At 55.7% G+C, this 14,820-nt stretch overlaps 6 protein-coding genes across 6 annotated transcripts; 2 read left to right on the top strand and 4 right to left on the bottom strand.

The window, feature by feature from the left end:
- The first annotated feature begins 419 nt into the window (after nt 1-419).
- On the top strand, nt 420-3,042 carry QBC33DRAFT_537896 (putative serine palmitoyltransferase). The gene is made up of 5 exons (XM_060427831.1): nt 420-908; nt 966-1,066; nt 1,158-1,668; nt 1,759-2,250; nt 2,326-3,042. Exons 1-5 carry the CDS (start codon nt 678-680, stop codon nt 2,554-2,556), a joined length of 1,566 nt encoding a protein of 521 aa, XP_060283500.1. The 5' UTR covers nt 420-677; the 3' UTR covers nt 2,557-3,042.
- QBC33DRAFT_63424 (Phophatidylserine decarboxylase-domain-containing protein) lies at nt 2,991-5,372 on the bottom strand. The gene is made up of 4 exons (XM_060432946.1): nt 4,978-5,372; nt 4,476-4,917; nt 4,236-4,407; nt 2,991-4,150 (listed from the first exon to the last, which is right to left on the bottom strand). Exons 1-4 carry the CDS (start codon nt 5,031-5,033, stop codon nt 3,486-3,488), a joined length of 1,335 nt encoding a protein of 444 aa, XP_060283499.1. The 5' UTR covers nt 5,034-5,372; the 3' UTR covers nt 2,991-3,485.
- QBC33DRAFT_537889 (uncharacterized protein) lies at nt 5,339-6,762 on the bottom strand. The gene has a single exon (XM_060427830.1). The coding sequence runs from the start codon at nt 6,379-6,381 to the stop codon at nt 5,542-5,544; it is 840 nt and encodes a 279-aa protein (XP_060283498.1). The 5' UTR covers nt 6,382-6,762; the 3' UTR covers nt 5,339-5,541.
- On the top strand, nt 6,542-8,668 carry QBC33DRAFT_64491 (uncharacterized protein). The gene is made up of 3 exons (XM_060432947.1): nt 6,542-8,262; nt 8,326-8,415; nt 8,661-8,668. The coding sequence occupies exon 1, from the start codon at nt 6,912-6,914 to the stop codon at nt 8,226-8,228; it is 1,317 nt and encodes a 438-aa protein (XP_060283497.1). The 5' UTR covers nt 6,542-6,911; the 3' UTR covers nt 8,229-8,262; nt 8,326-8,415; nt 8,661-8,668.
- Nucleotides 8,610-12,546, bottom strand: QBC33DRAFT_63421 (uncharacterized protein). Its single transcript, XM_060432945.1, has 2 exons — nt 11,825-12,546; nt 8,610-11,713 (listed from the first exon to the last, which is right to left on the bottom strand). The coding sequence occupies exons 1-2, from the start codon at nt 12,049-12,051 to the stop codon at nt 8,992-8,994; spliced, it is 2,949 nt and encodes a 982-aa protein (XP_060283496.1). The 5' UTR covers nt 12,052-12,546; the 3' UTR covers nt 8,610-8,991.
- Nucleotides 12,540-14,445, bottom strand: QBC33DRAFT_537884 (eukaryotic aspartyl protease). The gene is made up of 2 exons (XM_060427829.1): nt 13,986-14,445; nt 12,540-13,924 (listed from the first exon to the last, which is right to left on the bottom strand). Exons 1-2 carry the CDS (start codon nt 14,236-14,238, stop codon nt 12,978-12,980), a joined length of 1,200 nt encoding a protein of 399 aa, XP_060283495.1. The 5' UTR covers nt 14,239-14,445; the 3' UTR covers nt 12,540-12,977.
- Between the last annotated feature and the right edge of the window lie 375 nt (nt 14,446-14,820).

The following is a 14,820-nucleotide window of genomic DNA, read 5'->3' as shown; positions in this document are numbered from 1 at the left end:
GGTCATGCCATGGAGAAGCCTCATGAGTATTACGTGTCTGGGGCGCTCTGTGTTGTCTTTTCTTTTTCATACTACTACATACATCCGGGCGGTAGGCGTGGTCATTGGCTTTTTAGACTCGTCGTTAGGATTTCCTTAGTCGCCCCCCTTCAGCTTAGTCGTGCGATTGGAGAGGCAATAATAACTATAAGTAGTCTTGTCAAACGCTCGACTCCTGCGAAGATGGATGGCCTGGATGTCAAGGTATATATGTATCTCTCTTAACGAGCACATTTGCATCGCCCCTCCCACTTCAAATAGGGACAGAGTAGAACCGCTGTTGGGCAATAATGGCGGAATTATATATATATAAAAAACAAGAGAAATTAGATTGATTGTACAGTGCAGGGCATGAATACAAAGACTGGACTGACCTTCATTGTACAGTTGAGCTGCACTGAACGTGATTATCTTGCATATTTTGGACGGGACACTAATTCTGCATATCCGTGCGGATTACATACATGCATAAAGCCGTCCTGGATTATGTAATAATAAGGTTCGAAATACCCGGTCTTCCCCTGAACGGAAAAGGTTGGTGCTTACAATTTCGCGTCACCTATTCCCTCCCGGCATCCGGTGGCACATTTTACACAGCTTGACAACGACCTCCTTCCAGAGCCAAGCAAGCTGCGAAAATGGATCTTCACGAGCTGCAAAGCCAGCTAGCGCTATGGTTGGACGAGGCCTCGTATATCTTCCAGAAAGTACCTGGCTCCGCGGTCCTTATCCGCTACGTGCGATCCAGCTATCAGAATGACCCTGTCCGCTCGGCCATCGAGTTGGTGCTTGTCATCTTCTTCATTCGATACCTGCTCTCGCCGTCGTACTCCACCTCGAAACAAAACTTCATCAAACTGCGCGAAGATGTGAGCTTCACACCCTGCCTCTGATGAGGTTCTGTGCGCTAACGCGGGACTCTCTAGGAAATCGACGAACTGGTCGACGAGTGGGTTCCCGAGCCCTTGGTCGCGCCCCAGACGGCGATGGAGGAGCTAGAGGCCGAGAGACTGCCTGTTATCGCCGGGTAAGTGCATCCTCTATTACTAGAGCGGCCAGTCCCAGTCGCTCTGTCGCCACCTTCCAAGGCCTAACTTGTCCTGTTCCAATGTGTGCAGACCAACCGGACCCAAGACGAAACTAGTGAACGGCAGAACCGTCACAAACCTTGCGTCGTACAATTTCTACAACTTCAACGCGAACGACGAGATCAAGAAAAAGGCTATCCAAACCCTGCGGACTTACGGCGTCGGGCCCTGCGGGCCGCCGCAGTTCTACGGCACACAAGACGTCCACATGAAGACCGAGGCAGACATCGCATCGTACCTTGGGACTGAGGCCTGCATCGTCTACGCGCAGGCATTCTCCACCATCTCGAGCGTCATCCCGGCCTTCTGCAAGAGAGGCGACATCATCGTGGCAGACAAGGCCGTCAACTACTCGATCCGCAAGGGGCTGGAGGGGTCGCGCAGCAACATCAAGTGGTATGATCATGGCGATATGGAGGACCTAGAGCGCATAATGCAGAGGGTGGTCCGTGAGCAGGGCAGGAAGAAGCTGACCCGGAGGTTCATCGTGACCGAGGCTCTGTTCGAGACGACCGGCGACTCCATCGATCTTCCGAAGCTGGTGAGTACAGAAAGCTAAAGAAAGCACTGTACATTCCGTCTCGGGAGTGTGTGTCTCTGTGTGTGTCTCTTTGCTGACGATGGTGCGCAGATCGAACTCAAGGAGAAATACAAGTTCCGGATGATGCTGGATGAGACGTGGTCCTTTGGCGTGCTCGGGCGGACCGGTCGTGGTCTTACCGAGGCTCAGAACGTCGATGCGTCGCAGGTTGATATGATTATCGGCTCACTGGCCGGCCCGCTGTGTGCTGGAGGCGGGTTCTGTGCCGGCGCTACTGACGTGGTCGAGCACCAGCGCCTCATGGCTGCCTCGTACACCTTCTCCGCCGCTCTGCCAGCTATGATGGCCGTCGTCGCCAGCGAGACGCTGAATCTTCTGCAATCGAACCCCGAGATGTTGCTCCAGTGCCGCGAGAACATCAAGTCGATGAAGGCGCAGCTGGATCCGCGAAGCGATTGGGTCATGTGCACAAGCGCGCCTGAGAATCCCATCATAATCTTGGTCCTGAAGCCCGAAATTGTGAGGAGTCGGAGGCTCAGCATCGAGGACCAGGAACGACTGTTGCAGGAGTCCGTGGACGAGGTATGTTTTGAGCCCTTCATCCTCCTTTGTGTCGCCGTGTTCGGGCTATGATTGGGTACTAACAGAGGCGGCCAGGCCCTCGCAAACGGTGTCATGATCACCCGTCTAAAGCGGTCGCCGATCGCAGAGAGCATTGGTCCGAAAGACGGCTCGTGGGTGATCCAGCCGGCATTGAAAGTCTGCGTCACATCCGGCTTGTCCAAGAAGGACATCGAAAAGGCCGGCGTGACCATCCGCCATGCCATCACCAAGGTGATAACGCGAAAGGCAAACAGCAAGAAACTAACATTGCCGCCCGTGGCGTGAAAGCGAACCACTTGGCGATTATAGCTGCCTTGGCAGCTGGTTTTGGACTTGAAGGTGTGGTGTTTTCCGCACCTGGCGTTGACGAAGGGCCTTAGAAAATGGCACGGTGGTTCCCTGTACCAGTATAGATAAGACTTCCAGCATTTTGGTGTGGGATCAGGGCTTTATACATAGCCATCTATGTCGATAACACAGTTAATGCTTAATACTTTTTTAAATAATCCGACTGAGTGGCTTGTCACTCGATGGAGGGTGGAGGAGCGAGAAGCTGTCGCTGGCACCACCACTGGTGCAACTCTGTATCACTTGCATATATTTCTGATGTCTCTGTATACGTCAGCCATTGCTTCAATACTAGCGAGGCTTTTCGTTTTGTAGGATAGACAAGGCGACGCTGTTCTGCATACTCGCTCTGTCCAGGATTATCACTATCTAGACCCGGGGTCTACTGTCCGTTCTCCGCCATTTCTTGTGATTAGCTTGACCTTCTAGCACTTACTTATTTGTGTTCGCGTTTTCGTGCCCCATTCCTCGAACACCATCAACCTTGAAGCCTCTACCAGCAAGCCACGCTTCCTCACCTACACACATTGGTAGCACTTATAGTAGCCAATAGAAATATACATGGGAAACTATCCCCGTAACTGGCAAATATGACTAGGACCTGTGGACTGGGTGCAAAGGACCAAATGCTAACTTGGGGACCTAAGTTAGTACCTTGACTACGTATAGGTCACGATACATGTTAAATAATACACGGCGTGTGGTCATGACGATAAATTGATACACATTAGTACTATCCCCTCCGTATTTTAAACCTATTTCATTTTCTCCTTCTTTTCGGGATACAGTATTGACCACGACCATAACACAGAGATTAGAAGCAGGCACAATAGCCACCGAACAGGCCAGCTTTGCGAGACCCCTTTTCAACCCGTCACCACGGCGAGCTTGCTCCTGACAGGGACATTGTTGTGGTTGCCCGGGGCCGGGAACCCGTCGATCTTGACGCGCTTCTGGAACAAGAGGCAGTGCGACGAGCCGCCAAAGTGGAACATGCCGAGTTCGTCACCCTTGCGGACATGCTGGCCCTCGGCGACGGTGATGTCGCAGGTGCTGACCTCGTCCATGCCGACGCCGACGAAGGCCATCAGGCCGATGGCCGGGTTGTCGGCCTCGAGGAAGATGACGGCGCGCGTGGCCAGCGCGGTCAGGTACCCCTGGGCGGTGGTGATGCCGTCGGCGTTGATGCCCGCGCCGGCGGCGGCGTCGGCGAGCGGCTCGCTGAAGTAGGTGCCGTCGCGCACAAAGGCGCGGCGCACGGTGCCCGAGACGGGGGCGTGCCAGCGGTGGTAGGATAAGGCCGACAGGAAGGCCTGGTAGACGGTGCCGCCGCCGAAGTGGCGCGCCAGAGGGTCGTGGCCCAGCACGTCGAGGATCGAGTACGGCTGGCCCTTGACCCAGAACTTGTCACGCAGCTTGGCGTCGCGCGCGAGGTTGTACGTCTTGGACTCGCACGCGTTGGCGACCACGCTGTCGTCGTCTGGCGAGGCAATAGGGCGGACCGAGTCGTGGACCCGGCGGGTGAAGAAGTCTGGTTTCGTTCGTGATGGGTTAGTTGGGGGCGGGCTGTTGGGCGGCAAGGGAGGGAGGGGGGAAGGGGGAAGGAGTGCTATTACCATCCCACGACTTGAAGCCATAATATTTCTTTGACGGGTCGCAGATGTACATGTCCTCGAACTTGTATGAAGTCTTATAAGGAGCATTGGCGACCTCCATGACGTCTTTCTTGCCGGTCGGGCCAAACCAGCCAGTGGCTTCTTCGCCTAGGACCTCAGCGGACTCCGGAGTCTTCCCATGAGAAACCAGTCAGCGCGTTCCCGTATGGATCAAGTTAGGAATAACTGCCTTGCACTGACCTGCAGGTACTTCCCCCATTCATTCAACACCCTCTTCAGCATCCGGTTGACGTCGGGATCCAAGAAGGCCGCATGGCCACTCGCCGTTCCCATGGCGTAGTCGAAGATGGCGCACATCGGCACGCCGACCATACCCACGCTCTGGGCGGCGTCGGTCCACTCGGGTGCTCTGGAGAAGACATGATTCAGAACAGCCAGCATGTGCTTGTAGTCCCTGATCTGGCTCTTGCCGGTTGGGTCCTTGTTATATGGCGGCTTCCGAGGGATGTCATCCCACATCTCACGGAAATACATGTAGATGCGCTCATTGCCCTCAATGAACTCCTTGAACTCCTGGAGCACCGGGATCAGCTTCCTGTCCGGATGCTTATCCGTGTGCTCGACAGCTCGGCGAAGCCATTCTCGGTGCACGCGGTGGTCCGCAGGAAGCCAGGCACCGTGTCTGATACCAGACTGTTAGCCGTAGCCCACGTATGATCTATGAAGGAGGATGGTACCATACTTGTTTACCTTGTCCTTCTCCGGGATGTGATGCTCGTCGCCGTATTGAGTGACCATCTTGATGAAGCTGAAGTAATGAAGTAGCAGAAAAGTTCTGGCTTGAGAGAAACCTAGGTATCACTTCATGGGGATTCCTTCGGGATCTGCCAGGAGATCGCCAGGAACGTCATACGAGGGGGATATATGTCCTGCCCGCGAACGCTGCGGTGAGACAATGACGTTGCGTTAACGTCATCCTGATTTTGCAAGCCTACTATGCAGTAGGTATGCCTTCAGATTTACGCGTATACTAAGGTGGGAATAAGCTTTATCTGACGGACGTCCTGCTGCGAGCACTGAAGGAGGGCCCGATGACGGCACCCGAACGGAACCACTTGTAGGTATATTTTGGCACCAAAAGCTTATTCATGTGGGGAGCGGAGCAGCAAATGCACGCCCAAGCTTACAAAAGTCATCATCCGCCCCAAGATACGCAATCCTGATCGCCTGCTCTCAAGGCACGATCTGCCTGTATGCAATCATGTCCTAATCGTGGCCTAACCATGGCCTTGATCATTCCCAAATGCTATTCCTGAATGCCATTGTTGTATCCAGTGGGTAGTCCCGCATTTCTCTTCCGCAGAGATGCGGCATGCCGGCGTGCATGGTCCTTCCTATCCTTCTCGTTTAGAGGGTTATACAACATCCCACAATCGTTACATATCCTAAACCCAGGTTCGTCCTTGAGGGACAGGCTTAGAGTAGTCTGCACCTTGGCTTGGTTTGCGCGCCACCTAGCCCGACGTTTTGTCGTTCCGGAGCCGTCCTTGGCATCAGTCAATGCTTCTTCCGCACTCAAAGACCCTGGTTTTGTTTCCCGTAGGGCGATCTGCTCTCCCTTCGTGGGTCCGAGATTGGGACCCCTCTCCACTATACCATCCTTCGCCTGATCTGTCCGGCTGCCCCGGGAGAGGCGAGCATCACCACATGCAGCAGGGACGGCCCGGTCTGAATGATTGTCCTCTCCACCTCCTGGATCATCAGGTGCAGATCCTGGCCCTTCAGAAGTATCGCTAGTTTCCAGGCCCGGACGGGTGGTGAGCCGCCTTCGTTTTCGCGCCTTTGCAAGCACGGGCGGTGATGAGGGGGGAGTAGACACAGGGTCTGTCGGGTCGGAGGTGGTGCATGGAGTCGCGGCGCTGGAGCTCGAATTGAGTGGCTTGAAGAAAGACAGTATCGACCCGCGCTTCGCTGGCTCTGGCTTAGGAAGCTCTGGAAGACGAGGCGGATCAGATCCGGCTGGCAGCCTGACAGCGTCTGATTCAGACTGCTCTATTTTCCGCCTCTTTGTTGGCGCATCGGGCACCGTTTCTAGTTGCACGCGCCGCGAGTAAGTCCGCAACGGATGTTTGCGCTCTGGTCTCATGGTGGGCGGTCCGAGTTCAAGACTATAACATGAGTCAGAGACATTGGCTCGTGAAACAGTCTGGAGCACTTACGGATGCTCCATCTATTCCGTGGCTAGGCGGCTCTTTATGTGCTTTGTGTGGACTGTTGTAGAAGTCGTGTTCTGCAGACCACACACATGGGTCTATTTCGCCGTTGAATGCATCGCCAGTGGTAGGGTAACAAGACGATCATACACCGAAGATGATATAATAATATGTGTTTTCAATCGACTTGAGAAGAGGATTAAATATTGCTTTGGAAGACGCGTCGCAATGGCGTGGACCGCGTTCGCATAAGTATGCAGGTATCGAGGCACAGAGATAAGATAAGCAAAGCCTGCACCCTGGTAAAGAAGCCCTTACTGCGTCATAGCAGCTTTTCTCTTTTTGGTCTCGACAGCAGCTTGACAACCGCCTACACTTGACCCCTAGTCAGCGATTGAATCTGGTACTTCCTCTCACTCCCACTCCGCCCCAGTAAGCCTTCAATGGCGCCGGCACATATACCATGCGACTTTCCCACAAGAAAATAGCGAGCTCGATCCATCGCTCAATCCACACCATTCACCCGAGTCCGAGCTCCCTGACAGGGACACGCAGACCTGGTCCTGCTCAACGGCACTTTCACCTGACCCCGACGGCATATCTCCCGCGAAAACGAAGCTTCTTCACATCCAATGTCCTACTACAACAGGACGGCAGCAGCGAACCGTCGGCGGGTCGCAATAGAGCCCCCGCAGAGGACGGCTGGTCGGGAGACAAGGGCCCTTCGGCGCGGGCTGCCGCGGCCCAGAAGCCACCGGCGACACGGCGCAAGCCGCCGCTGAAGAACTCGCTCCGGCGAGTCGCCGTGGTTGCGCAGAAAGGCGTCCCCTCGCGGGCGTCCCCGGCGGCGGCCGAGATGGGCGAGGACGGCAGCTCGACCATCAGCGCCGTCTGCGTGGCCGAGTCGTTCGACATGGACGCCGTGGCGAGCGCGCTCGAGGTGCACGGGTTCCTGCTGGACCCGGACGGCACGGGGTTCGAGGTGCACGAGGTGGTGCACGCGCGGGGCGCCAACAACGGCGACATCTTCGTCTTCCCCTCGGGCACCGTCGTCACCTGGTCGCTGCCGCCGGACGTGGTCACGACGCTGGCCACGAAGCACCTGCTCCCGGCGGCCGAGGACCCGCACGTCGACCGCAAGGAGGTCGAGGACCTCGAGTACGTCGTTGACCCGGAGCGGGACCAGAGCGCCGTCAACGGCGACGTGGTGGTGCTGGGGGCCCGGCAGGAGGCCCGCGACGGCGACCGGCTCAACACGACGCTGGCCAAGATCGCCTTCTCGTCGGGGCTCGCGCGCAGCACCAAGCTGGCCGTGCTTGAGAGCTCGCTCAACCGCTACTTTGAGAGCACGCGGCGCATCCCCGCCCTCCTGTCGCGCGGCTCCCGCCTCGCGCTGTCGCGCAAGTTCATCCTCCAGAAGACGGGCGAGCTGCTCGGCCTGCGCGCCCAGCTCAACCATTACAATGAGCTGACTGACTCGCTGCCCGACATCTTCTGGGACAGCAAGAGCGAGCTCCGCTTAGAGACCTACTATGACCGCGTAGGCAGGGCCCTCGACGTCGGCGTGCGCATCAAGACGCTGAACGAGAAGATGAACTACGCCCAGGAGGTCGTCGACGTGCTGAGGGAGACGTCGAGCGACAAGCACAGCACCCGCCTCGAGTGGATCATCATCGCCCTCATCGCCGTCGAGGTCCTGTTCGAACTGAGGAGGGTGTACATGGAGAAGCACGAGGAGAACGATGAGGCGAAAGAAGCCGCCACCGCGACCCAGTTGTGATGCAAAGCGAGGTTAGGTGTTGGCGATGATGCGAGTGTGTACTCCCTTTCCTATCCCGGGGAAATGAAAGATTAGGTACTAAGTACATGGGAGAGAGATGATACCCTACTCAATACTACGAGATTCAGCAAAGTTTGCCAGACGACTGTCACCATTGGATCCCGTCTATGCCCTTCTATAAGTCAAGGCAGGTTGCCCAGCTCGTTTTTGTGTGTTCTGCACTCCGATCATGCACGTAATCGATCACGATGTTATTTTCGTGTAACATCTTGGGGGGGGGGAATAATCCTTTGGTTCCGTATGAATGAATTACCTCGACGTTTTGGGCATCTATAAAGCCCGACGGTAGATGAACCCTTTACTACTCAGAACGCTTGGTCAGAGCCTTATCCCGTTGACCTGACCCACGCTTAAACGTCCACATCCTTGCAGAAGAAAAGAAAAAACCAACTCCTGAATCTACCACGATTCACTTTTCCCTCCTTATCATTATACACGCCTTGGCTCCCACAAGGACAAATCCCTTCCTGGTCAGTATTGTCTCGTCTCAGCCATGCTCTCTGCCCGGGATACAGCCCCTGTCCGGCACACCGGATGGTTCAATGCCAAGCCCGGCAATCCCAGAATGACTGGCGTATTGAATTGACCCCCGGCCCCTCCCTCCTTAACCTGCTTAGCATCGAACTCGGCCTGCGTCCGGAAATCTGACTGCTACCTAAAGCGTAGAATTGAAGCACAAAGTCTCTAAAATGATCTCTCCAGTTCAAGAAGGATGGCTGAACCCGCCCGCGGGAACCGGGCTCCCATCACTGCCTTGTGCCGGCGAATCTGATGTGGCAGGAGGGACTGCACCAGCCCCGTTTATGCCCCCGGGCCTCGGACTCGGGGACGTGCTGTTGTTACCCATGACCGCCCCCCTCGCTCGCGCGGCGGCCAGCTTCTGGTAATCAACGTTGCCGGTGAGACCGATCCCTGCGAGGCCCGCGATTTCCCCCTGTGGGGCTTTGGTGCCGTAGCCAATTGTCCGCGCCTGGGCTTCATGACGTGCCTGGGCCTGCTGGCGAGCCTGCTCCAGTACCTGCTGCTGCTGTGCATCACCCATGACTGTATGGTAGCCCGTGATGCCAACGACGGAACGATTACCAACCTGCTGTCCCGCCTGCTGCCCTGTCTGTTCACCTGCCTGCTGTCCTGCCTGTTGTCCTGCCTGTTGTCCTGCCTGTTGTCCTGCCTGTTGTCCTGCCTGTTGTCCTGCCTGTTGTCCTGCTTGCTGTGGTATGCCCGGCGAAGCGGAGTTGTAGTGGCGGACATTAGGGGGGATTACTTGGGCTGGGGTTCCGTAGGCAGGACGGCTGATCTGCTGATGCTGCTGAGGAGGTGTTGGAGACTGGCTGTACGTATGCGCCTGAGTAGGGACTTGTGGCGACATTGTCCGCTGGGGCATCTGAGCAGCACCGTTCATATACTGAGGAGGGTATTGCCTCTGTTGAGCGTGAGGCTGTGGGTGCATTTGCTGCTGTTGAGGGTATCCTGCCGGGTAGCTCGGTGTGTACCGGTGGTTTGGCGTAGCGGCCTGACCCATGTTCGGGTAACCTTGATGAGGGTGCATTCGCGGCTGGCCTGATACGCCACCGGCATACTGAGGCATGTTGGAGTGCCCGTACGGGGTTTGGGATTTTGCGAGTTGTGGGGCCAATCCACCATAGCCACTGGGTGTCCGATATGGCTGTTGTTGCGGCGGTGGCCGGGCTTGGGCCTGGTGCGGCTGCGGTATGGACACCGTTGACGCCGACCTCTGGTACATGTTGGGTTGCGACCGGATTGGCGTCTGAGGGAAGTGCGGCGTGTTGGGCATCGGTGAGCGGCTTGTCGGCCCATACTGGCCACCATATTGATGGTTTGCGTATGGTACGCCCGCAGGGACGCTTGGCGTCCGGTGGGGCGCTCGCTGACCGGAACCCGAGGCTTGAGCCGCTGCCTGCCTGGCGCGAGCTGCTGGCTCGTCCTCCTCCATCACTCCCTTGTATTCGTTGGTACGAATCTGGATCTTCGTGCTGATGTTCAGTTCTTCCAGCTTGTTGGAATTGATCCGAGCCACAGCAAATGGAGGCAAGGTCTGAATGATCAGGGAAAGCTGGGACTTTAGTGCCTCATACGTCAGCATCTCTTCTTCGGTGGGCTGGTGAGCAAGGGAACCGTTCCGGAGCATGTCGCCATTAGGGGGGTCAGTCGAGTTCCGGTCCTGGCTCGTTGGCAGCGTCAGGTTTCTGTTGCGTTGGTAGGACGCAAGCGTTTCAATTAGATTCGAAACTTCTTCGAGAAGGTCGTCCACTTCTTTGTCCTGGTCAGACTTCTCTCCCATGACGTGCGCTAAGCTGGGGTCAACCGCGGCATCATCCCAGTTGTCAATGGCTTCCTGAATGAGTTCTTCGTCGATGTCTATGGCCAGATCGTCGGGGCCGTCGGCATCCTCGTCACCGGGCACCTCGGACTCGATCATTCGCTGGAGATTCCTCCGGCCCCATTGTTGCCAGTACATATGGCTTAGCTGGCCGGACGAGACCATGGCCGCCGTGTCGTCCTTACAAGGAGCGAAGCTGGAGAAAGCTCCTCGGAACAGGGCCTCCATCTCCGACATCTCAAGCTCGGTCGAGGAAGGTTTGTGCCCAGCAAGACTTTGGGCTCTTTGCCGTTGCTTTGTCTTGATATGCGATGACGGTGTCGCGTTGCTGTAATCCAACCACTGTCCCGTCGACAGATTTTGCGAGAAATATGTACCAGATCGAAATTTCGACTGGTTGGTGAGTTCGGGATGGTAGAACGTCAGCACGTTGTTCTTGATCGTACTCTTGGCGGGTTTGTGGGGTTGAAGAGGAGGCAGGTTTCGAGGAGATGGGAAGAGTTCGCCCAATGTGAGTGACCGGCCAGGCTTCTCACTTGCCGACAGCTCGGGGCCCGGTTGCGCCACGTACACGCCGTCCGGCAAGTTGGTATTGGAGATGGTCGCCGGGGTCCCTTCTCCTTCGTACTCGGGACCAGGACGCTGTTGGAGGCTGGTAAGCAGAGGCCTCCTCCCAGCGCTCGTGTTAGAATAGATCATGAGGGACACAGGCCCCTTGCCATTTTGATCATCCTTCGGCCCGGCCATGTCTGGCTGGAACGGGTCGAGCTGGGGATAAGCAAGTTCGCGCCTGAACAGCTGGTGGGCCTTGTCCTTGAACTTGACGGCTTTGGCAATCATCTCTTCGGACACGAGAGAGTCGTCGCCAGATTCCGCTGATTTTGGTGTTGCCAGCAGAGTTTTGACCACCTGTGTGATGTCTAAGACAAGGTCTTCTAGAGTGTTGTAGCCACCCTGCTTGACTTTGCCCTCAATCGTGGTGACAACGGCGGTCTCGTCGGACTTCTGTCGCTTGGCCCGAGGCTCATCGACCGGGTCGCTTTCGTGCAGGGGACGTTTGAGAATGGCAATATCCGTGTCGTATCTAAGTATGGGTTAGCGAATGGAATAGGCACTTCGGTCGCGCTCATTGCTTTAGAAAAGAAGATAGCAACGCAGAACCGACGGCGAGGGATGATGAGAAATTCGCGCATACGTTCTTAAGATATCAAAGTAATCTTGGACAAGGGCTTTTTGATCTGGCTGTCTATAGGTGCTATTGGTGGTTTCTTCGCTCGCATGGTTGCGGTCGAGTCCGGCCGCGGAGTCTTCGCTCTCGTTGCGTTTTCGCTTTGTTGACGAATTGATTGACGAGGGCGAGTCGGCGCGGGGCATTGAAGTGGTGCCGTTCACTGGGAGAGCTGCGACGGCAGGGGAGGCCATGGTGGGCAGGAAGACAAATGTGGCTGCCGAGGATCGGGTTTGGAGGGTTTGGTGGTTTGGTGGTTTGCGGTCCCTACCTAGCTCGGATTGTCGCGCGCTTCGCGTGTTCGCGATGGACAAGAGGTTCGCCTGGGTGCAACTCCAAAATCTTTGTCGTCGGCAACCAGCAGGTTGGCAGGGCAAAAGTCATCCAAAACCACCGCCTGAACTCGTAAGACAATCCCAAGGGCCAGTACTGACTCGTCTCGGGTCTTCATACGACGTTTTGGATTTATATTCTCGATACACGGTTGTGTGCAAGGGGGAAAACCAGAGGGCTGTCGCTCATCCAGCAAGTGTCTTGTTCTGCTACGGGAAGCCAGGCAAGGTTAAATTTGGCGCTAAACCCCTTCCGGCCGTGACATGGAGCCACCAATTAGTGACCTAGCACGTGATCTCAGTTACACTTTCTGGCGTGACGGGACAGGGGCCACACGGGCCCAGACAAGCACAGCAGGCTGAAGACAGGCCCGACCTTTCCAGGTTTCGTACAACCCAGAGCAGGAAGTATCTAATTAATAGCAGCCATGGGCAGCACTTATCGGTGGGGAAGCATTTAATTTGTTCGGTCTTCAATGCCAAACTAAAAGCCGGGCAATGCTGTGGTTACAAACTGGAGAGTACTGTACTGTACAAGACCAAAAAGGAAACCTCTGGCTAGGTAGGGTACGTAATTGTATGCTTAGGAACTCCGAAGGGAGGGATTCGAATCTTAGGGACACCCTGGCTGGCTGCACAGCCTCTCAACCACGGCGCAACAAGGAAACTACCTCCAAAAAGAAAAACTAGTACGGATAGGCTCCCGCCATCTCCTTGATCCCTCATATGCCCTGTTTCTCGGTTTCACTCTCGCTGTCGAGCTGAAAACAAGTGCAAGACTTGGCTTTCTATTTCTTCGCCTTGGCAAGACCAACAGTGCCGGCGCCGTGGTCGTAGATAGAATACCATCTCCGGAGGAACGAGTCGCCCAGAATGGCGAGGGGACCAACTGGTTCGGGGAAGTCCATGCCGAAGAACGATGAAACACAGCTCCCCGAAACCTCGAGAATGTAGTCGTAAGGTCCAATGGTGAAGTTGTAGCCGCTGAGGCCGAAGGTGACGTCCTTGAGGCTGTCCCGCTTGCTGCATTCGATTGAGTATTGTCCATTAAACCCCTTCTTGGCGCCAATCTCTGCGTTCAGCATCTCGGCAAGCTGGCTGGGGAGGGCAATCAAAGATGTGCCAGTGTCGAGGATGACACCGGTACCCTCGAGGTCGGCAACGTCCTTGCCATAAGAGACCGAGTCAAGGTCAACCTCCCAGTACGCCTTCCTCCTAAGAGGAATCGTGGTGATCTTGCCTTCGTAGCGATCCTTGTTGATACCGCCAAAGACGACCTCCGAGTCGTCGCCTTCCTCGTTAGCATCGCCAAGGTAGAAGGCGAAAACGGGCTCATCGATGAGCTTCTGGTTGATCATGTTGTAGAAGGGCGGAACGACACGGTTGACGGAGATTGTGTCATAGCCGAGGCCTAGAATGCCATCAAACCGGCCGAAAGCAAAAGCAAGTCCTGGCTCGCTTGTTGCCTCGCCAAAGTCTTGGTCCTTAATCTTGAGGTCGCCGATGGTCAAGACATCCTGGGAGATGTAGCCACTGACACTGCCAGACCCGTACCTAATGTCGAAAGACGAGCCGTTCTTCTTGAAGCTGGAAGATTCGGACGAGTCGTACTTGGCGTGGAGGTAGCAGGCGATAGAACCGCATTCTGATGACGGAACCCACAGGTTGGAGCTGCCCGTGTCCAGAACGACCTTGAAGGTCTGCGGAGGTGTCCCGAGGGTGATCTCAGAGAAGTCTAGGAAAAGAGTCGGAGTCAGCAAAAGGAGCGCCGCAGGAAGGTGATGGAAGCTTCTTACACTGAGCATTCATGAAGTTGGTAATCGGGACGGGATGGTTGCCATCGACGTGAACAGACGTGTCTTGGAAGACAGCCTGGGCGTGATGGTCAGGTCGAACGCCCATATACTTTTGGCCAAGATGCTCCATCTGCGTGTGAAGAGGGACACTCTCGAGTTGCTCGGATAGGGGGATCTTCTTGAGCTTCAGCTTGTGGATTCCGGCCTCGGCCGAACCCAGCAGCACAGCTGCGGTCAACAGAGCGGACTTCATGGTGGGCAACTCTGCGTCTGGAGTACCGGAGTCAAGGAAAAGAAATAGGAAGAAAAGAGGGAACGAGGGAACGTTAGAGAGAGTCGAGAGTCGATGTTTGACGATGGGTGCAATAGGGAGATGCGGTCGATAGGGTTGGTGATGTGTGTTGTGATGATGAAAGGGGAGGAGAGGCGGACAGCAGGTGTGAGGTCACAGGTGGGCGGGTGGCGACTGTTAGGTGGGACCAGACGCTTGCATTGAGGGGGGTGGTAGTGTAAGCCGTAGTTGCCTGGGCAAGGTAGAGAGAGGTACCTCTATGAGCCAGCAACCCTGGAACCTTTACGACCGAATGAGGGGCGACGTAGGTGCCAGGTCATGTGGCCCAAAAAATCGTGTGGCTGGGAGCTTGTGTTGTTATGTAAGGTACCAAACGGCCTGACCGGGCAGAAATGCTAGGTAGCCGTCATCTGGACGAACCGGAATAACACTCCTTGTATTGCTGCAAAATGTAGGGACACAATACGGAGCACGGAGTAAGCGGAAGCTGAGGTTACAGAGCCAACCCAATCCCCCTTTTGTGTACTAATCAATGCCAAGGTA

The sequence above is a fragment of the Phialemonium atrogriseum genome, assembly GCF_030411735.1.
Source record: "Phialemonium atrogriseum strain 8032-3 unplaced genomic scaffold QBC33scaffold_12, whole genome shotgun sequence".
In the NCBI taxonomy this organism is placed as follows: domain Eukaryota; kingdom Fungi; phylum Ascomycota; class Sordariomycetes; order Cephalothecales; family Cephalothecaceae; genus Phialemonium; species Phialemonium atrogriseum.
The sequence above is the reverse complement of the archived record's forward strand: the minus strand, read 5'-3'. Positions and strand labels throughout refer to the sequence as shown.

Bases quoted from the DNA above. Each gene is read 5' to 3' on its own strand.
- QBC33DRAFT_63424 (XM_060432946.1), bottom strand. From the start codon at position 5,033: ATGGTCACTCAATACGGCGACGAGCATCACATCCCGGAGAAGGACAAG. The intron at 4,408-4,475 runs GTCAGTGCAAGG...TCTCATGGGAAG, and splicing joins AATGGGGGAAGTACCTGCAG to ACTCCGGAGTCCGCTGAGGT. The intron at 4,151-4,235 runs GTAATAGCACTC...GAACGAAACCAG, and splicing joins TGGCTTCAAGTCGTGGGATG to ACTTCTTCACCCGCCGGGTC.
- QBC33DRAFT_64491 (XM_060432947.1), top strand. From the start codon at position 6,912: ATGCGACTTTCCCACAAGAAAATAGCGAGCTCGATCCATCGCTCAATC.
- QBC33DRAFT_63421 (XM_060432945.1), bottom strand. From the start codon at position 12,051: ATGGCCTCCCCTGCCGTCGCAGCTCTCCCAGTGAACGGCACCACTTCA. The intron at 11,714-11,824 runs GTATGCGCGAAT...ACCCATACTTAG, and splicing joins TACTTTGATATCTTAAGAAC to ATACGACACGGATATTGCCA.
- QBC33DRAFT_537884 (XM_060427829.1), bottom strand. From the start codon at position 14,238: ATGAAGTCCGCTCTGTTGACCGCAGCTGTGCTGCTGGGTTCGGCCGAG. The intron at 13,925-13,985 runs GTAAGAAGCTTC...CTCTTTTCCTAG, and splicing joins CAACTTCATGAATGCTCAGT to ACTTCTCTGAGATCACCCTC.
- QBC33DRAFT_537896 (XM_060427831.1), top strand. From the start codon at position 678: ATGGATCTTCACGAGCTGCAAAGCCAGCTAGCGCTATGGTTGGACGAG. The intron at 1,067-1,157 runs GTAAGTGCATCC...CAATGTGTGCAG, and splicing joins AGACTGCCTGTTATCGCCGG to ACCAACCGGACCCAAGACGA. The intron at 2,251-2,325 runs GTATGTTTTGAG...AGAGGCGGCCAG, and splicing joins TGCAGGAGTCCGTGGACGAG to GCCCTCGCAAACGGTGTCAT.
- QBC33DRAFT_537889 (XM_060427830.1), bottom strand. From the start codon at position 6,381: ATGAGACCAGAGCGCAAACATCCGTTGCGGACTTACTCGCGGCGCGTG.